Below are 25,984 nucleotides of genomic sequence, written 5' to 3' on the forward strand. Positions count from 1 at the left end.
TCTTGACTGCAAAATGTAAAAAGTAATTGTCAGACTCCTATCGACTGGAATATTTTTCAATGGCTCTATCTGTACTAAAGCAGACCAAACGAATTTCTAAAAGGCAGCAGGGTTTGATCAAAAAAGCAAAAATTTTATATCAGTACACCTATACCACTAATTTGGATTCAAATAGCCAAAGACTAGTTTATAAAATAAGCTAGACAAGGTGAAATTATCCCTACCTTCAGATGGAATAATAGATGTGCAACCACCTTTTCAAAAAGGGTGCCACTAGGGAGCTGGACAGATCCTGTACATGTATCCAAAATCATCTGCTAAATGTCAAGATTCTACTGCAGACATTAGTTTTCAAGAATAAGATATAAATTTGGGATACTGAAGAATTTAAGTTACATATAAATACTGGCAGCTTCAAACAGATATACAACTTCTCTCTTATTATACATGTTTCATGGACTTTTAAAGTCACCATTTTCCTCAAACCAGCCTGTTGAAATGAATTAACACAGAAATTTCACATTATATATCTGAAAATTTAATCTAGGCTCATGTTTGGAAACTTCAGGATTCTGAAATGAGCAAAATGGACCTTTTTTCTTCAAACTATTTTTGAATCTAATTATGTACAGAGAAGTTATGTATTTACCATAACTATGGTTGAAGGTCAATTTCTATTATAAAATTCTTTTTTACAGTTGTTCATAACTTTGGTCAACAAATGCTTTGGGGGCTAAAATTTTTCAAGATTGGTTTTAATTCAGAGGTAATTTTCCATGTGTGTGTAAAATGTGAACAAAATTTGTGTAGCAATTTAAGATGTGTAAATTCTGCTCCCTGACCCACACTTTCCCTATATATTTCAGCCAGAAATTTTGCATACACAACCCTTTTCAGTGATGCCCTTTCCTAGTCGCCCACCTTGGGAAGCACACCTAGCAGCTTACCTTTGTTTGTGTCCAACCAACCAGAGCCGTCCTTAGGCATATGCAGCATGTGCAGCTGCATACGGCACCTGAAAATTTGGGGGCACCCCTGGGTCTCAGTGTCCACCCTCCCACCTCTTCCTATCCCTGTTCTGACCCATCCTGCAGGCTCCCACAGCTAACTGCTGCAGCCTGGTGAGTCTTCCTTCAGAGGGTATCTAGTAACTTAAAAGTGAAAAAGCTTTCCAGGTTGCCAGACCTATTAGCACATTGAAAATATTAAAGAGCCATTCAAATGGTAATGAAGCCATTTAACAGGCATTTGCCAACCCCCAGGTATATACTGTCAGTTTCTGAATTTACTGACAAAAACAGTTGTGCATTACTGTAATATTTACTCAGAACATGTTAGTCTACAGGACCTTAGTTTAAAATTTGCTTCAAAAATATTTCATTAGTATGTTGGTGAAGATGATAAAATCACACCTCTAAAAAAATCCTTGCATAGATTTTTAGATGCACAATCTGAGTATTCATCTTTAGCCTTAAATGCTTGGATCTTCAGACATATAATTTTTTAAATAAATCCTTCAAAGGATCACCATTATCTAAAATACACATTTTAATTTTAATTACTATAGTACAAAAAACTTGCTTCCAAAGTCTTCCTGTCCATCCCCTTCTACCTTCATCCCGCTGTTGAAGAGAGCCCTTAAAGGGGCAACACCCCTTCCCTGCCAGACAGCTGGACAAACAAGTTCCCCTTTCTTTACTTCTGATAAACTAGTTTTAAGAGAAGCCTCTAGCAAAATCAGTACCGTAGTAAGATATAAAATCCTTTGTTATGCCTAAAATCTTTGGAAACATATTTTTTAAAGTTGGTGAAATTTCATAAACATGTCTGTTGTTATGGAGATCACGCAAAGTAAATTAGTGTTCCTTTTTCTAAAAGCAATGAATGTTGTTATGAACACACTAAACCTCTGTGACTGATTGATTTAAAATAATGTATTTGTTTCAGTGAATTAAATATGTAGTAATCTGGAATGATTACTTTCTGAAGGTTTCAGAGTACATTTAAAATATAAAATCAGCTTAGAAATACAGATTAAGAAAATGTGAAACAGAGAAGAGCTGCCTCATGTATTCCATAATGTTTAATGTTGTATTCAGCAAGACAGCTGATTTGCCCTTACTACAAAGTTTCTGCAAATAAATTTCTGACAAACTTCAGGGTATATCAAAAAACCTGTGACTGACATTTTTTATTCCCAAGTTTAGTGCTTTTAATTAGGTACCTTCTGCATGTCCAGTTTTCACCATCTGGCATGCAGTGGAAAACATGTTCCATTTGCAGAAATTACAGAAGAGTGTTTTTTTCAAATGTCATTTGCTTCATTTGGGTTCAGGGATTTGGCTGGAAGGAGGTGAGCACAGAGGGGGAGGGAACAGAGGAGGGAGACAGTGGGGAGAGGGCAGGGCCACAGGCAGAAGAGGTGGGCTAGGGAGCTAGCCTCCTGAAGCAGCAGCTTCACCCACTACCCATGACAGCAGGTAAAAGCGGGTTGCTCCCGCACACCCAGGTTGCGCTGCAGTCTCCTTAGGCAGGGGCCGTATTCACAGAGCCAAATGCACCAGCACCTCACATTCTGCATGAGGGAGAGAGTACGGGGGTCTCTACAAGGAATTGTGATTCTCCGACACGGTGAGGTGAGCCGGGCAACTTGGTATCCTTTGCTGCCTCATCCCTCCTCCCCACCCCGGGGCTGCCATCGGGCATAGGGGCACCAGTTTAATAATACTGCGTAGGGTCCCATAAATCCTAAGGACAGCCTGCAACCAACCATGGCTTTATGCACACAGAGGTACTAGACACCTGCCTGGAGCAGGCAAGACTTATTAGCTCTCTTGGGTCTGTGTGGACAAGAGGCTGTGCAAGAAAGAACAGCTATGGAACAACCGTAGAAAGATGGATATCTATAAGCAAATTGCACACGGATGCAGGATATATGACAGGGAACAGCAACAGTGAAAACAAAGGAATTTCACCAGGGATACCAAAAGGCGAGGGAAAACAACAAGAAATCTGGTGTGCCCTCAGACCTGCCGCTTTTACAATGAACTGCATGACATCCTTGGCATTGACCTCACCAGCATTCCACCGACTACTGTGGACACCTTAGAGGAGCCTGAGAAGGAGAACCCTGCTGTGAACAACACGGAACAAGAGGGAGAGGTGGCAGGGGACTCCAACCATGACACAAGCTAGGGCCTGTTTGAAACTCTGCAGGAGTGTAGCCAGTCTCCCCAGGCAAGCACAGATTAGATTGCTGATGAAAGGGAAGAAGCTTGGATGAGTGTATACGAATTTGTGCTTACAATATTTTATTTGCTTTTCTCTCCTGCCCCGGCCATTTAAAAACAGTACCCGGACCATCCTCAAAGAGTTCCAGACAGAGTATTGACTTTTCATTGTTTTACTGGTACATTGAGAGAATATAAAAAGTTAGGAAATATATTAAAAACAATTCCTGTACTTAGGCAGAAGTAGAACAAACAAAAGTAGAGTTGCTATCTGCTTTCAATTCCCTTGTTGGGCCAGACAGAGGGAGAACTGTGGAGCACCTTATTTGGGTGAGTAGGGATTTCCCTTTCATCCTCCTGAAAAATCTCAAACTTCTCTAGAAATACTCTGCAATCCTCTTCTGAAGATTTCTAGGGACGGCGACCTTATTTCTTCCTCCACATTACAATACTTTCCCAAACTCTGCAAACAGCTTGACTGGCACCATCATAGCAAACAAGCCAGCAGCACATGAGCACGGGTGGCTTTGGGATGCTACTGGGAGCTGGGTTTTGTGCCCCTCAGAAGTGAAAAATCAGCCAAAATCACCACTGTCTATGAAAAATAATACCAATATATATTGCCTTGTGATGGGGGTGTCCCCACAGGACTGAAAGGGGTTAAGGCGGCCAGGTAGACCTATTAACTCCATAAGCTGCATCTTGAGGAAGAGCCGGGGAGCAGGAATTTGATGGCAAGCACATTCTGATGGGCAGGAAGACGTGTGGCCTATAATGCTAGGAAGCTGGCAACAGACAGGGGCAGCAGTCACTTCCTAGGAAGAGGGTTTGGACCTAGTACATCAAGACAAAGGGGGGAACCAGAAGAATAGGAAGCAGTCCAGGGGAGGAGCAGTGAGTAAAGCCCAGAACTGCTAGGTTGAAGATCCCTGGACTATAATCCGGGGTAGAGGGCAGGCCCGGGTTCCTTTATCTGCCACTGGGGAAGTGGCACTGGTGGGGCAATAAACTGGAAGACTACCTGGGTTACTGTGGGAGTGTCAGAGAATGTGAAGGACTGTATCCCTGAAGTGGGGCACACAGAGTGATCTGGTCAGAGGGCCAAGTCACGAAGAGGACACTGCAGTTCTTAGAGTGAGAATGGGGCTGAAGACCAGAGAGAGAGATGGAGTGATGGCATAAAACAGCAGGAAGGGGTGTCGACCTTGCAGATCTAATCCCCATAATGCCCAGGAGGCGGCATCATACATGCAGTGATTGGAGCACCCTGTCACATGCCACTGCCCCATATCATGGAACCAGGGCTGGAATTCTATAGCTTCATGCAACAGAAACCCTCACTCCCATCTTCCAGACCATGCTGCAATCACCATGGTTGGAGCTGTAGAGTGGTGCTATACCCCAGTGCTACAAAGCTGAAATGTCAATAAGCATTTCTTATTAAAAAGTATTTTTGGGAATAAGGGAAGGATGTTTTGAAACTTACCTTTCCATGTCTGTTGTGACTATAAATCTAATGGCTTATCTGTCTGTTTTTATCAACAGCTTCTGGACTGGTGGGGCCTTAGGTGCCCCCTCCGGGTCACAGAACACCTAATCATGAGGAAAAGGAAGACATGGTTGGTGAGATCTTACAAGCGAGTGCTGCACTGGACCAGGAACAGACTGTTTGGAAGGCCAATATAACCAAGAGCATGGAGAATAATAGAGGGACCAGCAAAAGGCCCAGGGGTTCCAGCAGGACAAGGAGTGTGAAATGCACCAGAACCTAACTGGTCTTCTCAGGCAGCAAACCTAAATGATGCAGATCCTGGTTAACCTACAGGTCAAAAAAATCCTGGAATCAGCCTTTGCAGTCCATGGAGAATTCCACAGTTGCAGCTCCCTACACTGTTCCATCCAGCATACTATGTAGCATCACAGACCACATCCTTACCCCTACCACCACTCTACTTCTCATCAAACAAAGCCACAGCTGCATATACACTGACCTGGGAAAAAAAATCACAGATTGGCGTCTGTAGCCACAATGGAGTACACTGAACTACCTTTTTGTTTACACAAATAGACATTAATGTTTACTTCCTTTTCAATAGGAATTTTAAAAGTTTCATCCTATTATGTTAAGTTGGTATAATATTGTATGTATGTGTTTATTTGCACTTTGATTTTGTGTACTAATTTTTGGATAATCAAAGTACCTTTATTAGTTCACAACAAATATTACAGCAGCAAAGAAATCAAACAGAATTTATAAATGCAGGTGAAGCACCACAGAATTCAGATCATGAAAAACCCAGCCATATTTATAAATGTGCAGCAAGAACCATAGAATTCATAAGAGCATAAGACTGGCCATACTGGCTCAGACCAAAGGTCCATCAAGCACAGTATCCAGTCCTCTGACAGTGGCCAATGGCAGGTGCCCCAAAGGGAATGAACAGACAGGTTATCATCAAGTGATCCACGCCCTGCCTCCCAATCCCAGTTTCTGGCAAACAGAGGCTAGGGACACCATTCCTACCCATCCTGGCTAATAGCCATGGATGGACCTATCTTCCATGAATCTATCTAGCTCCCTTTTGAACCCCGTTATAGTATTGGCCTTCACAACACCCTCTGGCAAGGAAGTCCAGAGGTTGACAGTGCATTGTGTGAAAAAATACTACTTTCTTGTGTTTTATACCTGCTACTTACCAATTTCATTTGGTGGCCCCTTTTTCTTGTATTATGAGAAGGAGTAAATAACACTTCCTTATTTACTTTCTCTATACCACTCATGATTTTATAGACCTCTATCATATCCCCCCCTTATTCGCCTCTTTTCCAAGCTGAAAAGTCCCAGTCTTATTAATCTCTTCTCATACAGAGCCGTTCTATACCCCTAACAATTTTTGTTGCCTTTTCTGAACCTTTTCCAATTCCAATATATCTTTTTTGAGATGGGGTGACCACATCCGCACGCAGTATTCAAGGTACTATGGATTTCTATAGAGGCAATATGATATTTTCTGTCTTATTATCTATCCCTTTCTTGATGATTCCCAATAGTCTGTTCGCTTTTTTGACTGCCGCTGCACACTGAGTGCACATAGTGGCAGGCAAAGCTACAGGCCCAGCAGTATTTATAATTTGCAGATGGCACAAAAGGATAGCAGAAGGCAAAAACCAAAATACACATGACTTAAGTTACACAAGACATACACTATCTCAAGCCTTTAAGAGAGAACACTACTGTGGATGACTTTGAAAAACAACACAACACATAGCCCCATATTGGGCTCTTTTAAATCAGGCTATTCAAACTCAGACAGCCGGCTCCACCTCCACCCTGATGGCAGCTTTGCCCCCCTTTTCCTCACAGAAATTATGCAGGACACAAAAGACAGCTATAATCACTGGGATATTTTTCTCACGGAGATTCAATCTAGTGAGTAAACCCTGACAGCGTCCCTTCAACCTACCAAAAGCACATTCAGCTGTCATTCTGCATTCAGGATCAGAACAGGCACTTCCAAATTGCCAATGATAAGCTGCTGGTCAGGAAATAATGTCTCTGCTTGCAGCTTCTTGAACAGTCCTGCGTTCTTAAAGAAGAGAGCATCACACACCTTCTCTGACCAGTCACACTGATATCAGTGAAGTATCCACCGGGATCCACCACTGGTTGCAGAACCATAGAAAAGTAGCCCTTTCTGTTGATGTACTCTGTAGCAAGGTGGGCTGGTGCCATCTATTGCTTACAGCACTTTGGGAACTACACTGCTATAAATCTATCCACTATTTCCTGCACCTTGCTCAAAGTCTCAGTCCTGAGTAGCAGGAGACAATTAATGGCCCTACACAATTGCATGACAAGGTCCCCCACTGTAGATTTTCCAACTGCAAAATAATTTCCCATTGACCGGTAGCAATCTTGCATTACAAGCTTCCAGAGTGCAATTAACATTCGCTTCTCCACTGTCAATGTAGCTCTCATTCTGGTGCTCATGTGCTGGAGGGCTGGGGTGAGCCTGACACACAGATTCAGGAAAGTGGCCTTTTAACATCCAAAAGTTCTAAAGCCACTGCTCATTGTCCCAACCCCGCACTGTAAGGCGAGCCAACAAGTCAGTGCTTGTTTCTCAGCCCCAGAAACATTCCACCTGCAACTGCTCCGTGAACACTACAAGCAATCTGGAATTTTTTTCCCCTGTTATGTACCCAAGCAAACTGTCCTCAAAGATATCACAATGAGATGCCTTTCTCATTGTGATCCTGCATATTGCAGTACTTCTTGAAGGTCTGTGTGATTTTTAAATAGCAATGCAAAAGTTACGAGATGTGGAAGGTATCATGAGCTGGAGAAAACTGCATGCTGGTAACTTGGCCGCCAGCTCCCAGCAATCCCTGGGCAAATCGTTACTATCTCATAAAACATGTCCCAAAATGGATTGCAGCGGATGGTCCACCCATGGGCCACCACACTTTATATTGACACAAGCACTCCTGATGAGCAGACGCATTTTCTAGTGCAAGCAGCCAAGTATTCACCTGTCCCAGCAATATATAACCTTCAGTGGCTGAACACCAATGTAACTTGAGTTAACTAAAGTTTATAGTGTAGACATGGCTGCAGACTCTATCGACCAGGTTTTGTTTGTCAAAAAGTAGTTTATTTTTCCCCTAGAGTTAAAGTAGCCTTGTCATCTGTGCTGCACGTAGCACAATGGGTTTATTGTGTATGACTAGTAGTAGGGTTCTAAGTGCTACAATAATACAAATACAAATAAATAATAAAAAGTTAGAGTTTTCAGACATACAGGATCAGATGCCTAAAATGTTAGGCACTTTTTGTATCTATGTTATTTATTTGAAGTAGAGTTATGGTCATAAAAGTGACTACGTAAAAAAAAAAAAACCTCACCAGATCCATACTCAAAAGATCTGGTCCATGCTGATATTTAGTTTTATACCTGCTTACGTTAACATAAATATGTTTTTTCTCTTATTAACCCAGAAAAGCCAATCCATCTATAGAAGGAGTTGGGTTCTTTTTGGCTCATGGATCATCAATTGTTAACTGTGCTCCAAATGAAAATTCTTTATTGGTGGTTGTGTTCAAGCCAGAAAGAACTTAAAATTGACCCCACACATTGAGTTTGCAGGGCTAGCAATTAAAAAAATAAGAAGTGAGCAAATTTGGAATGCTACAATGCCATTTTTGCAGTGTCATTTTTCAGAATGTAACCACACTTTGAGGAGTTAAATGATCTACAATAGACTAACATTTCATATTAAATAAAAGCACATCAGTCCTAGCCATTCAAATGATCTAATTATTAACCTTCACAGCTGGGTGAAAAATTGGATTCAGGTCAGATTGCAAACCATCAGCTTCATTGGACACCTAGTGGAGTGCTGATTAAACCTCTGATGTTGAGACACAATTCAGTGCCTCAAACAAAATCAATATATTCACATTAGTAATCAGACTACTTCCTTGGCCAACTGTTAAAAGAAAAATGTAAAACGGAACTTCAGTGTCCATCAAACATAGACTGTACTAGAAACTGTGGGCACATTTAGACTGAGGTTATATTTCCTAAAGGAAGTAAATGAAAAGTTAAAACATTTCTCTGCTCAGATTCTGTTTAGGGTTGATGTGAGATCATTAGCATATGTTACTCCAATAATATTACCCATTGAGTGTGAGCTCACTGGTTACCTGTGCTGGTAATTCGTAGTGACAAAACCAGTGACGTGAAAGGGTATCTCACTGGAAATACTATAATAGACAAGTGGACAAGCAAAAGATTGGTAGGGAAAAAATTATATTTCAAGCTTATACTGTGAGGAACAAAAAACTACAAATATAACTGGGTCAATATTCTTTTAATATTTACTAAGAATAAAAAATAGCAAAATAATTGTCGCTGTACATTCACACTCAGATGTTCACATTTCTCCTCCCCAAATACAAGTGTTTATTTTGTACTAAGAGATAAATATTTCCCTGTATGTTATGCCACACTTTTTTTTTTTTTTTAAATTCCGGGAGCTTCTGAGCCTACCTGCCACTAACGGAAGGCTTGGTTTTCTACTGTTAGACAAAGTTTCAGACCAGCATGGGAATGGGTGTCTTCTTAACTGATTTTGGAAGCCTCCACACATGGTGTTGGTTAATTCTTATAACCTTTTAAAAATGTCCCTTTGAGTTTAAGAGAATCTGATGAAATCATCTTGATTGAACATTAAGAATATTAAAATTCCTCCACCGAATTAATACAAGATTTTTGAAAAGTATACCAGACACAATGGTTTAACTCAGAGCTGGAAAACAAATGTATTACAATCTCAATACTCCTATTCTTATATTTGTTTATTTTGGGAGGGTTCATCAGCATTTAATTCTAAATTATCAGGTCTTAGATTCTCTTTGTGTTTTCCCACTCCTTTCCACTATCCATTTTAGTATTATAAAATTTCTAGTGTTCTATACAAATGTGGTGCTCTCACTTTAAATTATTGTGAATTACAATACTTGTAACTGAAATGATGAACCATGAAAATGAGGTTAAATGTTACCCATGCTAACGTAGTGAATTCTACATATCTTGCAGATTGCTGAAATTTTTTTCCTTATATCCTTCATTATAGGTTGTGTCCTGCAGTTGGGCTTTGACTAACAGAGGTACATTGTGCTAATTTAAGTGCTAAACTAAAAGTGGAACATCCCAAAAATCAAAAGTTGTGGAATTAGTTTTGCCTTATGTAAAGGACTATCAGTGAAAGAGAGCTTCTCACCTTTTACCATTTACGTTGGAATGCTATCAGATATTCCTGAAACATTAACTCTGAAAATGTCTGTTTTAAGGAGCTACAGAGGTCTGCTCTCCAACCTATGCAACTGGAGGGTTTTAGATTCTCTCTATGCTTACTCTGAATAGTAGCATAAGATACTGATGGAATTTTTGCCAAATTTTCTAACAGCATCTTAAAATTATGAGACTTTACATCACCTCTTAGCTTTGATAGTTTGTTTCTCTACATATTTATTTGATTCACTGTCAGTCTATAGGTTCTAGCACAGTATGCTTTTATTAAAGTTGGATTATTTGGTTACCATGTTATCTTCCAAAGAAAATGCAAGATACCATTCTTTTCCAGGGACCAACTGACAAAATAGGAGTTAAATTAAAAAGGTTGCACATTCACAAATGTTTGTTAAAAATGCACTAAATTAAGTTTATTTTTGCATTCCTCTAAATCAGCACATAGCTCCACCAATCTAGAGAATAAGATTGTTCTAAACCAGTGACAATATCTTAAGTGATTACTACTAAAACAATTGATTTGCCAATGACATGGCATGCTTTTGCCTCCATTTTATAAACAGTCAGGTTTGTCTACTGTCCCATTTGCTTCTGTAGAAAAAACGCACATAATATTCTTCTGAAAAATCTTAAATTAAGACTACAGTCAAATGCACGTTAGGGAGACGCTATGAAAACATTTTTGTGTAAGGGTGACAACTTCAGGCATTCCACTGTGTGGGTCCGAACTTCCAAGAGAGCAGCAAACTTTACATTTATTTGAACAGGGTTTGTATCTGCTCTTTGGCATTATGAGTAAGACTTCTTAAAAATAAACATAGTTCTTTTCTGATAGCTTATATACGGTAGCCAACCCAAAGTCCAGAATTGTTAGTTTTTCCTTGGCAATTTTATATAATTTGCAACAATACTACAATGAAACTAAGCTTTTTGTGACACAGAATGAAATAGCCAAGGAGATAGGGATGAAAATTTCAATAGTAACCAGCATCAAACAGTATTTATACACAATTAAAATGTTATCTGTACAATATACAAACTTGTCATTCACAATATGTTTTCAATCGTTAAAAAGTTCAGAACTAATATGTCCATAACAGTTCTTATGATCTTACTAGTCAACAGGATGAGCTAGATGACTCCGGAATTGCAGCTCCCATTACAATACTGTTTTTGTCACTTAGAGTTTTAACCACAGTTGTGGCTGGTGACTGAAGTACTTTACGTGAAAGCCTCATTCGGCCATCAGTTGGATCACGACCGAAGTATTTCACCTAAGAAGAAATGAGATTGCTTTCAGACTGTGACAAGGTTACATTAAGTTTCAGTGTAAGAATTAACCATATCAAACTGAAGAAACAAAATTTAAGGTGAATGCTAGAACATAAGTCTTCATAGTTTAATAAAGTTGGGCATCACTAAATCTATTTTGCACAATCAATTCCTTCTCCTACTGAAGTCAATGGCTAAAACCCCATTTACTCCAAGGGAGCAGGATCAGGCTTTTAACCAGGGCACAAAGCTATCAAGTATAATGGACTGAAGTTTTGTTTTTGTTTTTGTTTTTTTTTTAGCAGATGTAGCCGTATTCCTCCTATGCAAACACAAAACAAGGACGATATGCAAACTATTATACCTTCAGATAATGAACCAAAATCTACAACGATTTTTTTCAACACTTTCAAGGTTTAAATAAATACCTGAATTTCTTGGCCAACATCTAATCCCAGGGCACTAGGATGTTTAATCTAGAACACAATATTTACATAATTAAACAAAATGTTCTTAAATTCAGAAAGTTATAGAAAGAGTTAGTTAGCTTTACTAAGAGTAATGGGTACATAAAAGCTTTTTGTAAAGGCTTCTATTTTACTTAGAATATAGCATTGCAACTTAACAGGAATTAAATGGGGTCACGTTTTCCAACTACAATGGAGGATTTAAAAGGTTCAGGATACCCTAGCAGAATCACGTTTGTTTTACAATTTGCTATGGTGAAAAGCAAAAGTTAAATGCCAAACATTCAGGATCTCCAAGGGCAATACACTTCTCTCAGTAACAGCTGATCTCAACAGAGCTGTACTTCAGTATACAGGGTAAAAACTTGGTCCTAAATACTGAACTACCCAGTCTAAGAGAGGTATTCAGCACATACATAAAACTGGACACCATTAAATTAGGCTTGAATAAAGACTGGGAGTGGATGTGTCATTACACAAAGTAAAACTATTTCCATGCAGTCAGTTCATAGAAGGTTCAGAAAATAAGGAAACAGTTTTTCATGGTAGCCAATGCAGGAGACAAGATTTTCAGCAGTATATCACGCATAGGACATGGGACTGATCGTTATCTGCCAGCTTCTAACCTGAGGTACCCAAGATTTATTAGTTAGGAAGAGAATAACTTTGCTGCTATGCCCCAATGTAAACCACATGCAATTAAATGAAATAAAATCAGAATGTACAGTTTATCAAACTATACTGATTTTTAATATTGTTAATTTTATATTATATAATCCTTTAAAATTTTACTTACTACGTCCATTTTTGTTAAACCCGCTTTTCCCTCATACACAAAACCTACAGGTCGAGACCAGCATGAAGGACAAGGAAGGAGATTTACTATCCAGGGGCAATGCCAGCCTCCCCCACCCACACATACCCATTCATAGGTAAAAGTCAGATTGCTGGGATTCTTACTCAGGTGATGTCCCTGGACCTTGGCTGTGCCTCTGTCTTTCTGATGAGCTTCCAGCTAGTAAAAGTCTGAAATTTGAAGCCCTTACTCTCTTCCTCTCCACATACATTTCCTTACATCTGATTGCTGTTAGGAAAGGCAATATAATCTCCCTTTAACCCTACAGACCGGCGCTGCAACGAGGATAGATTGCTACACTACCCCCTCTCCCAGCTTATTTGAACAACTTAATTAAAAAAAAAAAATAGGAGGAAATCTTGATTGGAAATCCAGAACTTTGCCTCACTGTTTTCCTATTAACTTGAACAACTTTTATTACCTTTCTTTGATCAAGTTGTGAATTATGAAGTAGCACTGGAGACATATTCGGATACAGTTTTACCATCACTCCAATATCTCTGCATCATAAAAGATTTTGGTTATTTCAAAATAATTTGTCTAGACAGCTGTACATTTATTCTGGCTCATGGTTCCAATGGAAACATAAATTGAATTTCCTGAGTAAGATTTTATTGGTCCTTTTATTTTGTTGTTTACCTACCAGAACAGAGGAGGTGCACACATTTATTTGAACTGTCTGTCCTGAAATGCAAGCTTCATTTTCAATAACAAATGACTAGTACATATTTTTCTAGGTTTATCTTTTAAATCAATATATACCATTGTAGTAAAGGAAAGGCAAACTACCACTCCATCTGAGTGCCAAGTGTTAGAGGCCTTAAAAATACGTAAGACAGATACAGCAAAGTGTACAGAAAAGCTCTGTTGACAAAAGGAGAAGAGGATAATTTTTTCAATAGAAAAATTCTAGGAGAGGAGCTGACAGCAATGTCACCAGCAGCACAATGATTTTCTACGTAAGTCTTGGAGGGTAATACATCTGTCCTGCAGTGCTTTTACAACTTACTTAAAAATAAATAAATAAATAAATAAATAAATAAATAAACTTTGTCAGAAAAGAAATATATATTATCAAACAGTATCTAGTTTTATAAGGGTTCCCACTTATAAAAGGGTCTGCTCCTCTGCATTCTTAATACTGCCTAACAATCTTCTACAATGGGTCTACATAGATGAACCGGCACTAAGTTACTCTACATTCAGGTCTGCCCGGCTTGCCTGCTCCTTGGGAAGAGAATCCCCTTCTGATGAGGTTCAATAAGGATAAGTGCAGGATCCTGCACTTAGGATGGAAGAACCCAATGCACAGCTACAGACTAGGGACCGAATGGCTAGGCAGCAGTTCTGCGGAAAAGGACCTAGGGGTGACAGTGGACGAGAAGCTGGATATGAGTCAGCAGTGTGCCCTTGTTGCCAAGAAGGCCAATGGCATTTTGGGATGTATAAGTAGGGGCATAGCGAGCAGATCGAGGGACGTGATCGTTCCCCTCTATTTGACATTGGTGAGGCCTCATCTGGAGTACTGTGTCCAGTTTTGGGCCCCACACTACAAGAAGGATGTGGATAAATTGGAGAGGGTCCAGCGAAGGGCAACAAAAATGATTAGGGGTCTAGACCACATGACTTATGAGGAGAGGCTGAGGGAGCTGGGATTGTTTAGCCTGCAGAAGAGAAGAATGAGGGGGGATTTGATCGCTGCTTTCAACTACCTGAAAGGGGGTTCCAAAGAGGATGGCTCTAGACTGTTCTCAATGGTAGCAGATGACAGAACGAGGAGTAATGGTCTCAAGTTGCAGTGGGGGAGGTTTAGATTGGATATTAGGAAAAACTTTTTCACTAAGAGGGTGGTGAAACACTGGAATGCGTTACCTAGGGAGGTGGTAGAATCTCCTTCCTTAGAGGTTTTTAAGGTCAGGCTTGACAAAGCCCTGGCTGGGATGATTTAACTGGGAATTGGTCCTGCTTCGAGCAGGGGGTTGGACTAGATGACCTTCTGGGGTCCCTTCCAACCCTGATATTCTATGATTCTATGATGGTATCACAAGATGATGTATGCAAGATAGGACTTCAAATTTCCTTCCCTAAAGAATTAGTAGACAGCTCAAACTCTTCCCAAACAATAATCCTTCCATGACCCCTGAGTTCTCAAGGCCAATGCCTCACTGAACCTTTCAGTTTCATATAGCTGTAAGATAACCCCAGAATCTGGATTTCTGGGGTCTAAAGGGATAGAAATATGTAATGAGTTAAATTAAGTCTCTCTAATTATATTGTAAGTGACCACTTAAAAAAAAATCCCTGGTATCAATTAGACTTCCTGAAATAGTGAAATGTATATACATATGTATGAGTTCATCTCAACTTCAGAAGTCAAGTATATCTTACCTAATTTCAGTTATTGTGGCTGTATAAACAGCTCCAAATTCCAAATGATGCTCCTGCTGCAGGAAAAAAAAAAAAAAAGGTGTAAGACAAAGGTTCATAAAATAAAGAAATAAAAAGCAAATAATGAAAGTCTGTCCTTACATCATCTTTGCAGATTTCGTTAATAAACTCTCGTGCTTCATGCATAGCATTAGGCGTTGGGGCAAACACAGAAAACATCTCTTCATCCAACTGACTCACTGTTACCCCTTAAAAATAAAAATGCACATGGAATTAAACACTGATGACAAACATGAAATTAGAATTTCCGCTACAGCTAACCCAATAAGGAGCAAATTCATATCACTGCAGACCCATATTAAGACTTATGTGGAGCATGTGATCTTGTGTGGGCCTGGTGTTTTATAGTGAATTTTACCTGAAAGCTTCATTTACACCAAAACTGTAAATCATGTCAATGTACCGTCATCAGAATATTAATACCCTAATAATAGAATCATAGAATATCAGGGTTGGAAGGGACTTCAGGAGGTCATCTAGTCCAACCCCCTGCTCAAAGCAGGACCAATCCCCAATTAAATCATCCCAGCCAGGGCTTTGTCAAGCCTGACCTTAAAAACTTCTAAGGAAGGAGATTCCACCACCTCCCTAGGTAACGCATTCCAGTGTTTCACCACCCTCCTAGTGAAAAAGTTTTTCCTAATATCCAACCTAAACCTCCCCCACTGCAACTTGAGACCATTACTTCTTGTCCTGTCCTCTTCTACCACTGAGAATAGTCTAGAACCTTCCTCTCTGGAACCACCTCTCAGGTAGTTGAAAGCAGCTACCAAATCCCCTCTCATTCTTCTCTTCTGCAGACTAAACAATCCCAGTTCCCTCAGCCTCTCCTCATAACTCATGTGTTCCAGACCCCTAATCATTTTTGTTGCCCTTCGCTGGACTCTCTCCAATTTATCCACATCCTTCTTGTAGTGTGGGGCCCAAAACTGGACACAGTACTCCAGATGAGGCCTCACCAATGTCAAATAGAGGGGGACGATCACGTCCCTCGATCTGCTCGCTATGCCCCTACTTATACATCCCAAAATGCCATTGGCCTTCTTGGCAACAAGGGCACACTGCTGACTCATATCCAGCTTCTCGTCCACTGTCACCCCTAGGTCCTTTTCCGCAGAACTGCTGCCTAGCCATTCGGTCCCTAGTCTGTAGCTGTGCATTGGGTTCTTCCGTCCTAAGTGCAGGACCCTGCACTTATCCTTATTGAACCTCATCAGATTTCTTTTGGCCCAATCCTCCAATTTGTCTAGGTCCCTCTGTATCCTATCCCTGCCCTCCAGCATATCAACCACTCCTCCCAGTTTAGTATCATCCGCAAATTTGCTGAGAGTGCAATCCACACCATCCTCCAGATCATTTATGAAGATATTGAACAAAACCGGCCCCAGGACCGACCCCTGGGGCATTCCACTTGAAACCAGCTGCCAACTAGACACGGAGCCATTGATCACTACCCGCTGAGCCCGACAATCTAGCCAACTTTCTGCCCACCTTATAGTGCATTCATCCAGCCTGTACTTCTTTAACTTGCTGACAAGAATACTGTGGGAGACCGTGTCAAAAGCTTACAAAAGCTGAGTGTAATCAGGGCTTACACTCATTTGTTTATATTTTGGATTAGACAACATTGTGTAGAACTGCTCTGTTGAAGCAACAGATTTCCAGGAAGGCTGTAGTCACAGTAACTGGGTGGCTCAAAGTGTTATGCTGTGGTCATAGAATCCAAGCTGTACCCAGGCACTGTGAGTCTGAGCCCAAGATACATGCTATCCTGCAACACAATCTAAATTCTGTCCTGTTTCAGCAACACCCAGTATGCCAACACCATACATAGTACCACTCTGCCCTTACAGATGTTACAGAACATTTTAGGAACAGAGCATGTGACCACTGAAGGACATAGTAACAAATTCTCTTTGCTACAGCAAAATTTGGGCTTAGGTCAGGTGTAGCAAACAGGAACTGCTTACACATAAAACACTGAGGCCTGTTCTACACTAGAGTTAGGTAGATATAAGGAAGCTTATGTCGACCTAACTGTGCCAGTGTCTACCTGACAGCCTTGCTCCAGGTGATGTTAGAGCCCTACTACACTGACATAAGTCCACCTCCACAAGAAGCGTAGAGCTTATGTCAGTGTAGGAAGTGGAGCTGAGAGCCCAGGCAGCAACCAGTCTCCCTGCACCTAGCTCTGCGCAGAGTTGGGAGCCTGGATTCTCAGCCCCCCACACTGCCTCCATTTAAGTTGGTGAAAACACTCCTGGCAAGCACACCACTGATATAAGGAGGGTAGTGTGGACATGAAAAACCGCAATTACTGCAGTGGCTGTAAAGTTGAACTGAATATAGGTTGACTTAATTTTGTAGTCAATACATGCCCTGAGCCTACTAAACACACCCCACCCCAACCTGCTAAATTTTATCTTCCCTTCAACTTTGCCCCAAAGATTTCTTCTGTGACACTACCTTCAATTATCCCCCAGTGAGCCTGGGAGTCCATTGGAATGAATGCTGCTGGACTGCTGACAATTGCCATAGCAAAATGACACCCTCCTGCACCTCTGTAGCACAACATACAAATCTCAGAACTGAAATAAGGCACACTTGATCCTTCAAAGTACACATGCACCTCTCTTCTCACAGTCAGAGTTCTGCCACGTTGCTCCAACTCATCCCTCCACCATTCAATTCAGTTATACAACAGTGAAGGCAGTTGGAATGTGCACAAATGCTGAAATTCAAATCTTGGAAGCATAACACTATAGAACATTCTCTTAGAACTTCATCATGTGTACTTATTATGACAAAACAATCCACATCCCACTCCACTTACTGAACCATTCCCAGAGACTACTGCCAACTCCAGGGGCAGAGTTAAGGTTGCCTTGTGGGGGAGAAGCGTACCTTCATTACATTTCCTGGTTTTCTGAGGTCTACCTTTAGCCACTCCTAGATATCACAAGGGCACAAGACATCACTGGGCAATATTAACTTTGCATTAACAAAGTCTTTAGGCATTTAATAATCTAGTGTACTACTACTGTCAATAAAATGAAATCCCATGGAGTAAGGGTTTCCCATAAACTGAAGACAGCCAATATCACATCTATATAATTTCAATTTAAAAAAAAAAAAAGTCACATTCTCTTACCAGTTTCAGCTTGAAGTTTTTTTAAGTTATAGCCACCTGGGCCAACAAACCTCACTCTTTTTGATAGGGGTACCTGAACAGTTTCTGAAAGATAGCATGTAAGTCACAGTCTGAAATGCAGAGTTTATAAATTCTTGTGGTATTTCTAAAATCAAGTGATATTTTAATTTTAGTCGCCTGCTTTGTAAATATTTGCTAAATATGCTAATGAAATATGTTTCTCTCTCAATGACTGAATGAAGTTTAATTACAAAGAATATCAGAACCTGTATCAGTATAAGTTTTTGATCAGGAATTCTAGCAGATATAAAAAACACACAAAAGGTTAAAGCCAGCACTCATAAACATGTGCATAACTTACAGATTTAATGAGAGTGGAACAAACAGATAGAACTGGGAGTTTAAAGTTAGAATGATGCAATATTTTCCCACCCTTAAAACATTTGAAATCCTTAAATTTAACCAAGTTTCACAAATCTTGGTGGGAGAGAGGGAAACATTGAGCCAACAAAAACAGAACCACCTACACTCATAACTGAAGACCATTATAACAAAATATTTTAAACAGAAGCTTATTTCAAATATCTCATCTTACAAGTTAGCAATACACAATTATGTACATGAAATATTACCTACAACTGGTCCATTTTCTTTTCTGTTTGGTCTGGGTTTCGCAATTGTTTTGTTCATAATTTGCAAGATTTCTCTCTTTGCAACTGTGGAATAAAAAGACAGTACTATGTTTAAAGTGAAAATAAACTTACATTATGTTTGCTTTTAAATTTGAGAGGTAGATACAAGAAGGCTGTCTAACCTAATGTGAGCATCTAGCATGACAAATATAGTATTTGCCACTGATGTGACATAAATTATAGAGATAGTATAGGCTCCATAATGACCTCTTATTCTAGACAGATTTTTCTGTAGTCTCTCTTCTTTATAAGAGCCCTGCACCTTCAGCACAATTTATTGGTACACTCAGCCTCAAATCTGAAGTGTCCAAAATAGCACAGTGTGCTAAAAATTATATAAAGATCCTCAGGTCAAAGGAACTAGAGACCTTCAAAAGATTATAGAAGCTCTAGTGTACCCCAAAAATAATGTTCTTGTTTGATTCTCTTCATGTTGTTTGTGTAACACTTCCCCCGCCATTTTTTCTTTGTATTATCTGTTAATAAAATGTTTCGATGACATTTTTAAAATGTACTTTTTTGTTTAATTCAACCTACTAGTCAGGAAGGATAAGATACTCTATTTGGGAGAGGCAGTACCATGCTTTTAACCTTTCATGAGCTACATAAAGATGCTCTAAAAAATTCTTTTCACAGAAAGCAATTGAGTTTAATAAAGATGTTCTCTCAGCATTTGTCACACCTTTAGGCCAAAGCAAACATTTCTGTTTTGACAATATACTTTCCAAAAAACTATCCATCCAAAGTGGAGTAGTGAAGGTTTCCACAAGGAGGTTGGGAGAGTCCTGGCTACATGCTTTAGGAAGAAGGAAGGCTGGGTGGCACAGTTCACAGGCCATGTGTAACAGTTAACATGATTTAGTCACTTCCCGCAAAGTGTTTGGTTAAGCTTTAAAAGCAGATTCTCAAAACCTTGAGTTAGCAGTTTCAGTTAGTATCCTTGTAAAGGGGCATGTCTTCTGATGCCCAGAAGCCTCTCAGGCTCTCCACTGAATGGATCTCTGTGTTATTTATATTCCCAGTGCCAACAGTCTTGTGCAGCCAAGTATTTAGAGTGATTCTTTGCCCTCTCTCATACGACCAGAGAAGTCCAAACACACGTGATGGCCCCTAGGATCAGGGCAGTGTGGCCTAACCCTGTCTGGGCTAGTGCGGGGTTCCCAGGTCTCTGCTCCCCATGGGTTTCCCTTACCTGGCCTGCCCCTTCTGCTCAGGTTTCCAGACCCCCAGGGTGGTGCCTTGGACCCCTCGGCTGCCAGACAGTCCTCCATCAGGCTTACAGCCGAGGACAAGGTTGACGGTCGGTGATGTTGCACCCATTCTCTCCCTCCTGCCAGGAGGATCTGGGTGAACTGCTCCAGCGCCACCATCTCCGCCACCTGGGGCCTGGTCAAGCCTTCTGGGTCCAACCACCTACAATAGTGGTCCCGTACCCATTGGGCCAAGACCCATGGTCGAGCCCCGGGGGCGTACTGTCCTTTGCGGAGGCGCTGGTGGTAAGTCTCTGGGCTAATGCCGGTATGGTCTAATACAGCCGCTTTCACCCGGGGATACTCCAGGGCCTCCCGGGAGCTGAAGTTACGTCTGTGCCTGTCCAGCCAAATACGGAGCTAGCAAGGTGGCCCAGTGATCCGGGGGCCACTGGGCGGCAGTAGTGACCCGCTCAAAAGTGACCAGGAACTACTTGGGGTTGTCCCCTGGCCCCATCTTAGTGAGGCATATCGGCAGTCCCACCAGTCTCTCCGGATCCTGCCCCTGTGGGTGCAGGGCCTAGGGCTCCCGGCGGGCGTTATAGAGTTGCCACCTGCTGGACCAGGAGTTCTTGTTGTACTTGTTGCTGGGCAGCCAACTCACGAAGGAGTTGCTGCTATTGTTCCTGATGCTGGGTCATCTGCAGCTGCTGCTGGCTGGGCATCTGCTGCATCTGAGCCTGTTGCTGCCGCTCTTGGGCCGCCTGCTCCTGCTGACTCTCCGGCATCCACTTTAGAAGCTTCTTGGTATCCATTTTGGGCGGCGGTGGGCCACTCGTCGTCTAGATTCCTTCCCCTGGACCTTTCAGCAGATCCTGGTCGCTACCCACATTCTCCACCACGTGTGGTGGTCTATGCCCCCCCCTCGTCACACAAACAGGGGGTAGGCGGTGGAAGCGCACTGCCTACGAGTCCTCTCCGAGGCTTTCTAGATGACAGGGTCAGGATCTAAAGTCCGAACCACAGGTGACGGCCCCTAGGATTGGGGCAGTGCGGCCTTGCGGCCGGAGTCCAATAAAGCCAGCTGTGGGATGCAGGACAGCATGGCCTAGAGGCCGGAGTCCAATAGAGCCACCCTTGGGATGCAGGGTAGCGTGGCATAGTGCTGTAGTTCAATGGGGGTGGGGAGCGCCCACCAAGGGGTGTGGCGGCCCCGGTAGGCCCACCCATCTCCACCGGGCCCCGACCCAGGGCTCTAACAGTGGCAGAGCAATTTGCCACTGACTCAGCAAGGGGGTCCTACCAAAACATGCTGTGGTTTCCTGGGCGGGATGTACCACTGTGTCACCGTCCCTGAGTCACTTCCTACCAGTATCTGCATTGAGGTCTCCCATGAGGCTTCGGCTTCTCCGTGGTCTGTTGTGCCAGTCACCTCCTGTGGCTCCTCCAGTTGCAGGGGTTCAAGCGGGCCCGGGGAAGCTCTGGTTCCCTGTGCAGACAGGGGCTGTGGCTGTTCCTCCATAGGAGCTTCCCAAACAGGTCCTTCCCCTGCAGCCTCCAGCCCAGAATGAGCTGGGTTTTCCCCTTTTATACTGCTACAGCATTTGGAGCATGCCCAGTCCTTCCTGGGAGGCGGGACTTCCACTGTCAATAATATGGGCTTAACCCTGTCCGGGCTAATGCGGGGTAAGCAGACCCCGTCACACTGTACATAAGTGATGTGTCCCACCAGATTATAGAAAGGCATCCCCTAGGGATCGGAATCTGGTATGTTTGCAGTTCTGGGATGTGGCAAATAAGTTGATGGAAGGGAACCTCCTATGTCTGAATATTCTGTGGAGGGCTGTGAGGTTCATTTCCCATTCGTGTTCCCATGAGAAGTTTCTACTAAGGGTGTCTGCGGTGGTATTTTGGCATCCAGGAAGGTAAGAGGCTAAGATGTCTATATTGTAACAGATGCACCAGTTCCACTGCATCATGGCTTCAGTGCAGAGAGAGTGGGATCGCGCCCCCACAGTCTGTTGATGTAGAACACGCATGCTACGTTGTCTGTCATGACTCAGATGGATTTGGTCCTTATTGGAGGGAGGAAGTGATAGCAGGCATTTCTCACTGCTCTGAGTTCCAGGAGATTTATATGGAGGTGTGTTTCGGCTGGTAACCACTTGCCTTGTGCTGCGTGGTGTCTAAGTGTGCTCCCCAGCCCAATAGATCAGTACTGAGGTTGTGGGTTGTTGGAAGGGAATACCTGTCATTAGATTTGCCGATGCCGTCCACCATCTGAGAGAATCCAGGATCTTGTGGGGTGGTTTGACTAGTCTGTGTATGTTGTGTTTAGTGGGTCTGTACACTGAGTTCAGCCAGCTTTGAAGGCACCACGTGTAGCCTGGTGTGCTTTACAATGTATGTGGTAGCGGCCATGTGTCCTAATAGTTGTAGACAAGTTCTTTTTTCGATTTGTGAATAGAAGGAGATTGTGTCTACCAGATTTATTTTTATGGTTAGAACTCTGGCGTTCAGAAGAAACGCTCTGCCTTGTACTGAGTCGAGGCGTCCCACGACGAATTCCCGGTGTTCAGTCAGTATTAGTGTGGACTTTATGTTTATTTGGAGTCCCAGGTTCTGGAAAAAGTTCAAAGGCGAGTCGGGTGAATGTTTCTGTCTCTGCATAGGTGCATCCTTTGAGAAGGCAGGTGTTGAGGCAGGGGAAGATTATGATCCCACATCTGTGTAAGTGTGCTGTGACAACTGCTAGGGTCTTGGAGAACACCCTCGGTGCCGTGGAAAGGCCAAATGGGAGTACACAGTACTGGAAATGTTCGTGTCCGACTGTAAATCAGAGGAATCGTCTGTGGGCTGGATGAATCGTGATGAGGAAATATGCGTCTTGCAGGTTGAGGGATGAAAACCAGTTCCCCTGTTCCAGCATAGGCATTATTGTGCCTAGAGTGACCATCTTGAACTTTTTGGAGGGAACAAATTTGTTGAGTTTTTGGAGATCTAGAACTGGGAGCCATCCCCTGCTTTTCTTCTGTGTCAAAAAATAATGGAAGTAAAATTCCTTCCCCCTGTATTTTGTTGGTACAGGTTCCACGGCTCCTAACTGTAGTAGGCGTTCTACTTCCAGTCTGAGAAGATGCTCATGAGAGAGGTCCCTGAAGAGGCTTGTTGCCTGAAGGTTGGGACGCTGCATGTTGTGGCTGCGTCTGTCTCCAGCTTGGCGGTCTGTTTTTCTGTCTGGTCGCCTTGGAAGGTCTGGATTGCGGGCGATTAAACTGAGTGTCTTGTGAGCACTGGTATGGCTGGTAATGCCTCTTTTTGTGGGGAGGAGTATAAATGCCTAATGTGCATAGTCTGGCACAAGGGTCCTTCATTGTGTGAGGGACTTAATCAGTTTTCGCCAAGAGAAGTTTGTCTTTATCAAATGGTAAGTCCTCCACTTCTAATTGCATCTCTTTAGGTATGCCAGATGCTTGGAGTCACGATGTTCTCCACATTGCGATGGTCGTCGCAGTCGAACATGCAGCAATATTGGCTATGTCCAGGGCAGCTTGTAATGCCATCCTGGAGACTAACCAACCCTCTACAAATACTGTCTTTAGTTCTGCTCTCTTGTCCTCACGAGAGGCAAATTCAAAGAGCAAATTCTGAGGCAAATTCAAAGAGCTTATTATAATTATCATGATCATATTTAGCAAGAAGGGCACTATAGTTCGCAATGTGAAACTGTAGCGTGGATGAGCTGTATACCTTCCTGCCCAGTAAGTTCCATCCCTTGTGTTCCTTGTCCTGTGGCACTGCTCATTGTTGGGTTTGTTTCACCCTGTGGGTTGCGGCATCCACTACCAATGAGTTAGGTTGTGGGTGAGTGTATAGGAAGTCCATGGCCTTGGCTGGTACATAGTACTTCCTGTCTGCACGTTTGCATGTTGGAGGGGTAGATGCCGGTGTTTGCCATACTGTGTCGGCAGGTTCGAGAATCGAATCATTTATAAGAAGAGCTATCTTAGAGGTGGCTGATAGCTATAGGATTTGCAGTAGTTTGTGCTGGTTTTCCTGGACTTCCTCCAGGGGGATGTCCTGACTGGTTACTACCCTTTTAAACAATTCCTGGAATTGTTTGACGTAATCCGCCATTGTTGGTGGAGGTGGCATGATGGCTTCATCCGGAGAGGAGGATGAGTTATATGCGGGCCAGGTATCTTCGTTGCCCATGTCCCCCTCGGGTTCTTGTGTTGTGTTGTCTGGTCCCAGTGATGTAGTGGGAACTGGTGATCCTGGTGGGGACTGTAATTCTCCCCTTTGTGGTGAGGAGGGTGCGGTGTATTGGGCCTTATATACTGCCCATGAGTTCCACATAGGTCATTGAAAGGGGAAAGGCATGGGGGGGGGCGCATCCATGGTTGTCCCAACCATGGAAAGGGTGGTTTCACTTGTTTTCTTTTGGTCTTCAGTGAGCCCTGCGCCTCTTTCCTTTGGGATATGGGTGAGAGGAGTGGAGAGAAGACTCCTTCCTTTTGCTCATCTGACACTATCCATAAGGGCCATTGGAGAGGTTGGCTGCATTAAAACTGGCGATCCCTCAGTGCTGAGGGTTGACTGTGGTAGTGATGGTATGGTTATGTCAGTGTGTGCAAGGAAGTGTTGCGGTACTGATGGTGTCGGCACAGTCGTATTGTTTTGTTGACTAGGAGGCTTGTGGTTCAATTTGGGCAGTGCCGGCCATGAATGTCGGTGCCAAGATAGATGTTGATAGTAACGACGTGGACAGTACTGGGGGCGGGAGCCTGGTCGGTGCCGGTTCAATTGTCGGTGCCGTATGTGTCAGTGCCGTGAAGGAGACATTTGGTGGCTTAGGTCTCAATTACTTCTTTTTGTCTTTCGGCTCTGCAGCATGGAGAGTCATATGTACCCACTCTCTTAGCTGTCAGCACCAGGGGTAGAGACCATGCAGGGGACCGTTTCTTTTTCTGTGGTTCCCACTGCAGAGAGATCGAGGCTTTCTCCCTCTTTTCTGAAGAGGACGGAGCTGTGCTCACCGACGATTCAGACCGCTCTGGTGAGCACTTTCCTGAGGACCTGTGGTCGTCTTTGTCTGATCCTGGGAGAAGTGATTTCTCCATTAGGTTCATCTTCAGGCGAAGGTCCCGGTCTCAGCGGGCTCGTGCCTTCAAGTTGCTGCAATGAATGCACATCTCTCCAAGGCACCTCACACATTTAGAGTGACCACTGGATCTAGGCACTGCCTCGCGGCAGGAGCCACATCTTTTAAAGCCAGTCTGGAGTGGGGATCTGTCTTTTTCCAAAAAAATAAGCCACCACACACCTGGCTGTTCATAGTAACTGTGTTATCAATAGGTCCTCCCCAAAAATCAATAATCGCCTTCAGATCGTAAACTAACAATCACTATGGGTTCTACATGTAGCCTAATTTTAGTTACTTTGAAAATTCTATATATTATTTTCCTCCAAATTATCATCTTAGGGCATTCCCATTATAAAGATCCCTATTCATCCACATTCTCTTCAGCGTTTATTAGTCCAATTTTTTTTTTTTTAGCTCAAATGGAGTACGGTATTTTGTAACAAATTTCCTTAACATTTACACAAATAGATGAAGTTTTGTCCTTTCTTCAGATATCTTCCTCTGCTCCAAAGTGGTATCTGTTTTCAGAGCCTTTTCCCATTTACCCCTAATGGTAGCCTTCTAGGTCAATCAGAAAGAATTTGTTGCATCATGTAGTGATCAGGCCCTCTGAGGCAGCCTTTCCCGTAATTAGCATTTCTATCCTTCTTAATTGTCTCCTGAAACTTGGGTTTATTACATATGATTTGATATAATGCTCTGGGAGTTGATATAATG

At 42.5% G+C, this 25,984-nt stretch overlaps 1 protein-coding gene across 1 annotated transcript in view; it reads right to left on the minus strand.

Moving 5' to 3' along the window:
* Nucleotides 1-9,088: 9,088 nt before the first annotated feature.
* Nucleotides 9,089-25,984, minus strand: part of PNPT1 (polyribonucleotide nucleotidyltransferase 1) — a 44,775-nt gene continuing 27,879 nt past the window's right edge. The window contains exons 22-28 of the mRNA XM_084622266.1: nucleotides 18,872-18,955; nucleotides 18,240-18,323; nucleotides 15,170-15,276; nucleotides 15,029-15,084; nucleotides 13,062-13,140; nucleotides 11,746-11,793; nucleotides 9,089-11,319 (exon numbers count right to left, since the gene is read on the minus strand). Of these exons, the coding sequence (XP_084478392.1) occupies nucleotides 11,164-11,319; nucleotides 11,746-11,793; nucleotides 13,062-13,140; nucleotides 15,029-15,084; nucleotides 15,170-15,276; nucleotides 18,240-18,323; nucleotides 18,872-18,955 (614 nt within the window). The 3' untranslated portion in view covers nucleotides 9,089-11,163. The remainder of the gene's footprint in view (nucleotides 11,320-11,745; nucleotides 11,794-13,061; nucleotides 13,141-15,028; nucleotides 15,085-15,169; nucleotides 15,277-18,239; nucleotides 18,324-18,871; nucleotides 18,956-25,984) is intronic.

The sequence above is a fragment of the Lepidochelys olivacea genome (genome assembly GCF_965140295.1).
Source record: "Lepidochelys olivacea isolate rLepOli2 genome assembly, chromosome: 3".
Taxonomy (NCBI): Eukaryota; Metazoa; Chordata; order Testudines; family Cheloniidae; genus Lepidochelys; species Lepidochelys olivacea.